At 33.7% G+C, this 7945-nt stretch overlaps 2 protein-coding genes across 2 annotated transcripts; both read left to right on the forward strand.

Moving 5' to 3' along the window:
• Nucleotides 1-1561: 1561 nt before the first annotated feature.
• LOC129312552 (cysteine-rich repeat secretory protein 38-like) lies at nt 1562-2756 on the forward strand. Its single transcript, XM_054955207.1, has one exon. The coding sequence runs from the start codon at nt 1744-1746 to the stop codon at nt 2596-2598; it is 855 nt and encodes a 284-aa protein (XP_054811182.1). The 5' UTR covers nt 1562-1743; the 3' UTR covers nt 2599-2756.
• Nucleotides 2757-5067: 2311 nt separating this feature from the next.
• Nucleotides 5068-6116, forward strand: LOC129312436 (cysteine-rich repeat secretory protein 38-like). Its single transcript, XM_054955061.1, has one exon. It carries the CDS (start codon nt 5083-5085, stop codon nt 5824-5826), a length of 744 nt encoding a protein of 247 aa, XP_054811036.1. The 5' UTR covers nt 5068-5082; the 3' UTR covers nt 5827-6116.
• The last annotated feature ends 1829 nt before the right edge of the window (nt 6117-7945 follow it).

Genomic DNA, 7945 nt, shown 5'->3' on the forward strand with positions numbered 1-7945 from the left:
ATTCTCTAACTATCAAGAACTCACCATTCGTCCAATTAAAAGGGAGGCATCGACCATGCTATGAGTTAAGACTTCAACAAAAGTGTAGGATCATTTAGGAATGACACAATGCCATAAATATATGCGATGAGCTGCTGCCTTCACCTTAATCTTCTTCCCCTTGCGCAAGTTGTACACAATATGGGACTTTTCGTCGTGCTCACCACCAGTGGCATATCCAACTTCAATAACTTTGGAAGGAGGTGAAGGCACTTGTTGATCTCATTCATCTAGAAAGCTCTTCACGGTGTTTTCATCATCAGTCATTCCATTCACTATAATATCACAGGGGAGGCCCTCTGCATAATCCTCTGGAAACGGAAAATGGGTGAGTTTATTTGGCAGGCTTCTTTCATTGAATCATCGTTTCCAATGTAAAACGACAAAGAAAACATGTTTTCATGTGTTGTGGGGCCCATAGGTGAAATTCGATGGTTAAAAATCATACCCTCGTTAAAAGATATTTTTGTCATATTGCTCGTTGCTTTCAAGCTTTTCCCATTTTTAAAGTACACCTGGCGCAATTATTTTCATTTCATTTAATTTCTTCCATTTCCAAGGGCATTATGAAAGGAGACCTTGGACAGCACATGAGGAAAGCCTAGTCAGGGTCCATGGGCTCAATTAGTGCCCTCTAATGACATTTCAACCTTAAACAGCACATGGCAGCACCCAAGTTCTATCCCCTGTGGCTGTAATGTAACGAAGCATCTGTCCAGTGATGTTTTTATTTAATTATTTTATTTTTTTAATTAGAGGGTAGATGATACCTCCTTGCATGATTGCAGAATTCTCTGGCTGATGAGGAATACATTTCTCCTAAGCTTAATCCCCGAGAATAACGAAACCAAGATTTTTGGAGGTTATGCACAATGTTAAGAAAATTAGACCAGTTATTAAACCAATCAAGATTCACATTCTAATAGTTGGATCGTAAATTAATATATTTTTTAATAATATATGCTTAATTAAAATAAAAACAAATAATTATATATAATAATAAAAACAAGCATTTAAATTTCAATCAAAATAATATAAAATAAAAAAGATAATATCTATCAATATTTTGTCATTTTAATCCAAAATTTAGTTACTTATTTTGTAATTTACAATTTATAATTTTTAAAAACATACATTTATACATTTATACATACATACATACATACATTTTCTACACACTTCTTGCATATTTGTTCATTTTTTTTCATTTATTAATGCTTATTAGATATAAATATGTCTACATTGTAGTTTATAAATATGAATTAAAATTAAAAAAAAAAAGAAAAAGTAATAAGACCAGTTCAAGCAATATACCTATTACATCTGTCGATTTTGATTAATTCTTTATTATTTCTCTTGTTGGGCAGTTCTCAATTATAACACGACTGGAGTTATGACCAATTCCTGGTTCAACCAGTTGAACCAGCCGGTTTGGTTAGGGTTCTCATAACACTAGTTATACAAGTAGTGAATGTGTTAATTCATGACACACAACATACACATAAGCTGGGACTCACATATTTTAAAATTACATATATGTGTTTAGCTATATGTAGAAGTAATAGGGTGGCATACTTGCAATGAACAGGCTGCTTGATGAAATACGGCTACAGAGAACGCCAGCAAATAAAATAATCCAGGAGATCAGGCACGCAGCTTACTTTTGACATTGTCTTTGATCAGACTTAGCATGCTCTATAGAACATGTCAACTTGCTTCACTCGTCTTCCTCAAAAGACAAAACTGGAGATTTTCACCATAAATAAGCTCTCCATCAACATAATTATCGAAAACTCATCATCACCTCCTAATTCCAATATGTCTTATTCTTCAAAGCTCTCCTCCACCGTCCTCCTCCTATCCTGGGCCCTCCTTCTCCGAACGTCTCTCGGAGCCGACCCTCTTTCCTATGTCTGTTCAAACCCTCAAAACTTCACCGCCAACACGCCTTTCGACTCCAACTTGAAAACGCTCATTACAATTCTTACCTACAAAACACCTCTCACTGGTTTCGGTCTCGCATCCATTGGCCAAAACAAGAACCAGAAAGCCTACGGCCTCTCTCTTTGTCGTGGGGATGTTTCTCCCTCAGACTGCGAAACTTGTGTCTCCGATGCAATCACGGGACTCCTCAAACGATGCTCCTACAACAAAGGTGCCATAATCTGGTACGACAACTGCCTGTTCAAGTATTCGGACCAAGATTTCTTTGGCCGCATTGATAACGCAAACAAGTTGCACTCGTTCAACGTGCAAAACGTCAGCGATCCTGACGCTTTCAACTATAAGACGAAGGAGTTGTTGAGCCGACTTGCCGAGGAAGCTCATGCGAACCCTAACATGTATGCAGCGGGAGAGGCAAACCTTGGAGAATCGAAGAACATGACAGTGTATGGGTTGACTCAGTGCACCAGAGACCTTTCTAGCGAGGATTGCAAGAAGTGTCTTGATGATTTAGTCGGTGAACTTCCTAACTGTTGTAATGGGAAACGAGGTGGCAGAGTTGTAGGCGGAAGCTGCAACGTGCGATATGAGATTTACCCTTTCTTCAAAGTGTAGGGTATAGAACTTCGTGTGTCGTGGATTCATGATTATGCATTATCATTCACCATATATGTTGTTGAATAAAGTTCATTCATTTGTTAGATTATTCATTATTATTTACCATACAAATAAACAAAACAAACAAATGGTAGTACTATTCCTAAGCCATTGATTTTCTATATTATTTGAGTAAATTAGATTAAATTATAATAAAGCATTGGTGATTGAGCTACAATTATAATATACTCTTTCCGTCCCAAATTATAAAATATTTTTAGACAAAATCACATATACTAATAAAACTCATTAAATACGCTTTATAACCTTACTTTTTGAAAAAAATTATAAAATTTTAAAAATATCATTTATTTAATACTTTATTGCTGCAATAATATTGAAAAGAGAGAATATATGAGAAGGGTAGTATCGAAAAAGAATATTAATCAAACCATATTTTTATCAAAATGCCTTTTATTTTAGGACATCAAATTTTTTTTAAAAGTGTCTTATAATTTAAAATAGAGGTAGTAATATTTATGATAAAATATTAACAGTGTGAAGATTTAACTACAAATTATATGATAATAAAAAAGGATACAGTGAAAGTGAAAAAGGTGAAAAAAAAAAATTTCCCGATTCCGAATCAACTGTGATGAGCTGTTTAATTTAGAACTCGCCTCGTGAGCGACGTTTTGAAAGATTCATTATTATGTCACCACTTGATAATTAATTAATTATATTCTATCCCTATATAATAAGAGGGAGCAAGGTGGTTGTTTAATTAATTGTGTTCTTTACATGTCTCCGTTTACTGAAAATTGCACAGAAATTGGGCATATGTTCTGGGCGGAAAATTATAAGTTTACCATTAACACGTAGAATTTTTCTTGAGCACCATATATTTAATAACTTATTAAAGATCAATATCTGGAAAAAGTTGGCACTTTTCATACATCATGCATGTAATTATTTAATATCTCATATTATCGCATTATATTTGAGTATTGCAAATTTAAATAAGAGTAATTCTTTCAATGTGATCTTTTATTAATTATAAGTTTCAAATTCCAAGCTTACTCTTACTGAAAGATGTCAAGTTTTCCCCACGCTTTCCAATCATTACTAAAAGAAATAGGCAATTCTTTTAACAAGGGACATGAGAAAAATGAGCCATGTATAGTGGAACATGAAAGTGTTTAAGTGGGAAGGACAGCACAACTAATCTCAAATCTCAATTAAACTTATGTTTATGGGTCCTTATATATTTGTGTGTGTTTTTAAGTTTAATATGAAACTTCTCATATATCAAGTCAAATACCCTCACACTTGAATGGTATTTTCTAAATTAAAAAATTACCTATTACTTATAGGAAAAATTAATCTACAAGCTCTTATAGTTTTTCAAATTTTGAATTAGATCCTTTGTAATTTATTTTGTTTTAATCAAGTATAGTTTGATCTATTGTTAATTCTTAAATGTTAAAATTATTAATGAATGATTGACTTTTCTTAAGCAAAAACACTTTTACAGTTTATTAAAAATTTCATGCAACACTTTTAGTCGTAAAAGAAAAAATTAAAATTAGATTTAATATAATTTTTATATCTTATTAAATTTTGTTATGAAAATTTTATATGTTTAAACATTATATAAAATATAACCTAATTATATAAACGTTGATCAGTTATAAAAATTATATAATTAATTATAAAATTATATAATATTTTAATAAAGATATAAAAGTTCTCAATTTCATTTTTTAAAGAAAAATTCAAGGATTATTTTAACCTTTAGGGATTAATAAACCTAATGGTTCAAACTATAAGAAAGTTATTAAAACAAAAGAAATTACAGGAATACAAAAAAAAAGGTTCTCAATATTTTTTTTTTATAAAAAGGATCAATATATTAAAAGGAAAGAATGTTTTTGGGGGACAAAAAAAAGAAAAAGTTAAAGTATGGTAAAAGTAAAATGGATGGAAAGTAGAAGTTAATTAAAAAGGTTCTTGATATTTAGTTAATTTTAATGATGTATTTGATTATGAAGAAATAAATTAAAAACCCTTGCATTTAATTATATCTATATGAAAATAATCTGAAAAGTTTTACCCATTTTCAATCAAGAGAATCTAAAATATTATACAAAAAAGCATTCATACATGATCAATCCAGGTATCAGAATAATAGGATTTTTATATTAAAAATAAAAGGCAAATATATAATATGTTTTTGACCAACAAGGCATAAAATACACACGCTCTTTTGCCTTGCATGTCCAGCTTGGTGAAGTCCAGAGAGAACATCGACTAATAAAATAATCCAAGACATCCAGCACGGAGCCCGTATACTTTTGACCCTGTCGTGTAAAACTTGGTAGATGGACTCGGCATGGTTAGAAGAATATGTCAACCTGTTTAATCAGAGATTTTCTCTATAAATAACCTCTTCATCATCATGTTATGAATCATCCCTCACTCAAAAATCATCTGAGTTCCAATATGTCTTCTTCAAATAAGCTGATCTCCTCCGCCGTCCTCCTCCTAACCTGGGTCCTCCTTCTCCGAACGTCTCTCGGAGCCGACCCTCTTTCCTATGTCTGTTCAAACCCTCAAAACTTCACCGCCAACACGCCTTTCGACTCCAACTTGAAAACGCTCATTACAATTCTTACCTACAAAACACCTCTCACTGGTTTCGGTCTCGCATCCATTGGCCAAAACAAGAACCAGAAAGCCTACGGCCTCTCTCTTTGTCGTGGGGATGTTTCTCCCTCAGACTGCGAAACTTGTGTCTCCGAAGCAGTCACGGGACTCCTCAAACGATGCTCCTACAACAAAGGTGCCATAATCTGGTACGACAACTGCCTGTTCAAGTATTCGGACCAAGATTTCTTTGGCCGCATTGATAACGCAAACAAGTTGTATTTGTTCAACGTGCAAAACGTCAGTGATCCTGACGCTTTCAACTACAAAACGAAGGAGTTATTGAGCCGACTTGCCGAGGAAGCTCATGCGAACCCTAACATGTATGCGGCGGGAGAGGCAAACCTTGGAGAATCGAAGAACATGACAGTGTATGGGTTGACTCAGTGCACCAGAGACCTTTCTATCGAGGATTGCAAGAAGTGTCTTGATGATGCAATCGGTGAACTTCCTAATTGTTGTGATGGGAAACAAGGTGGCAGAGTTGTAGGCGGAAGCTGCAACGTGCGATATGAGATTTACCCTTTCTTCAAATTGTAGATCTTCGTGTTGGGTGGGTCGAAGGTGAGCAGAGTTACTATCAACAATGTTGTTGTGACGCTAGCTAGCCTTCGATCTTCGTCAGCAGTGTATACTCACGAACATTGATTCCTGTGTGGATGTTATCGAATAAAGTTTTCTCATTTATTTGATTTGATGAATAAAATGTCGATGTAACTTAATTTTGTTAGCTGTTGTTCTTCACAATATTCAAGCCTGAATAGTGATTGGAGCTGGACTTAGCTCCAAGAATGCAAAATTGACCCAAAAAATAGTACAAAATGAATAAGCAAAAGGGTGATGGCCTGCTAAATTTGGTAGGGCCATGATCTGGGCCACACTATCGTCGGCCTGGGAGAGGGAGTTTTGGACCCATTCTTGTAAGTTGATTTTTTCTTTTAAAAAAAAATCAATTATATGTTAAATCGATTAATTTGTCTAATGACATGGTACACCAGAATATGCCCTCCTGCAGTAGTATGCTCAAGTGTGACAACAGCGACGGGATCCGGATCATTTCACTGCCATACGTATCTAATAATTAATAACAATGACGACTATCATCATCATCATCATCATCATCATCATCATCATCATCATCATCAATAATTATTGGAGAAAATTGGTCAAAAACACCTGGTAGAATCAAAATTGGTCCCAAAGACCAAATATACTTTAAAGATGCAAGCTTAATTTTTTATCATTAATGTTAACATCTGACCAAAATGCCCTTGTCTTAAACAAAGAAATTTGAAAAAGAAAACCATTCTTTCTTCTTTCTTTCTGAGCATGATTCAAAGAACAACAAATATTTAGAGTGCTATGCAACGGTCAATGATAAGGGATGAATTTGACAAAGGAGCATCGACGATCTAAGGTATAGGTGAGTTGCAAGTGACAAGTTTTGATAAAGACAACCCCATTGGAAAACTAGATAATCAAAGAAAACCATAGAGACAAAGCGATGATCGTGTAGCCATGACAAATGGTGTCAATGGAAGAGCAATCAGCAATGTAAGTGAAGACTTGGTCGGATGAGGTTAAGAATGACTAGAAAGTGGTGTGCATCTTCTTGATTCTCTCAAAATCAAATATTCTTCATATTATTCCTTTCCTTGAATCCATCCTCAATTGTTAGGTTCAAAAACAGGTTTACATTCCATTAATTATTCTTTATTTGCACTTTGTTACTTTATATGTTAAATAGTTCCCATAAAGAGTTAATGACAAACACCATCATGAGACTTCCATGATGCCTCCAAATGAATACAACAAAAGCAACACTAGTACAATGCATATATTCAGCTTTAAAATTTTAAACCTCTAAAATCTATAAGTATTTTTATAGTTTCTATTTGGTACTTGTCACATGCCCTCTTGAAAAGAAAAGTATTGCATTTGATATGTAAAGGGATTGAGCAGCTCTATTATCTTTATTTATAAGTTTTAAGTGTTCAGTAGCATATTAGTATATCATATTTCCAACTTTTGAAAATGCTCTTGCTTTCATATGTGGGGTTATAATAATAAGTTGTGTTAAAACTTGGGATATTGAGAACTGATTTTAGTTTCTTTCTTGCACCATGTTTCATTAATTAATGCTATATTAGATTGTAGCTTCCTCTTAGTTTTGTATAGAAGTATTGGTTATCTAAGGGAGAATTCACTACATCTGTTGATCTAGATGTGGGGGATTATTGTTTTTCATATAAACTAAATTATATTCTTCTTTATCTATTATCATTAATACTACATTTTTTATCTAATATATAAAATCACTTTCAAATTGCACCAATGTATCACTTACTATGAAAGAAGGCCAATGTTCTAAGCACATAGGTAAAACTAGACTGTATTAAGTGCACTTAAAGATCTTCTACTTGAACTTGAGCCCATGAATCCTGTTGATGATGAGTCCATAAGAAAGGCTGCAGAGGGTACTTTTGATCCATTGAAAACTTTACCAATTGACTAGAAAGAATTTTCAGAACATGTTTGGGATAGTTCATCAATTCTACCCCTTCCTTAGTTGTAGTGCAAAATTTTATTCAAAAGGACCTTTCTCTTAAAGAGAACATTCAGCATTATGAGGAGGAGAAGCTGATACTTTCTAGCATTC

This window comes from Prosopis cineraria, unplaced genomic scaffold (assembly GCF_029017545.1).
Source record: "Prosopis cineraria cultivar Desert tree isolate PC_DT_omini unplaced genomic scaffold, ASM2901754v1 PC6, whole genome shotgun sequence".
In the NCBI taxonomy this organism is placed as follows: Eukaryota; Viridiplantae; Streptophyta; class Magnoliopsida; order Fabales; family Fabaceae; genus Prosopis; species Prosopis cineraria.

Coding starts and splice junctions, on each gene's coding strand:
- LOC129312552 (XM_054955207.1), top strand. CDS start 1,744: ATGTCAACTTGCTTCACTCGTCTTCCTCAAAAGACAAAACTGGAGATT.
- LOC129312436 (XM_054955061.1), top strand. CDS start 5,083: ATGTCTTCTTCAAATAAGCTGATCTCCTCCGCCGTCCTCCTCCTAACC.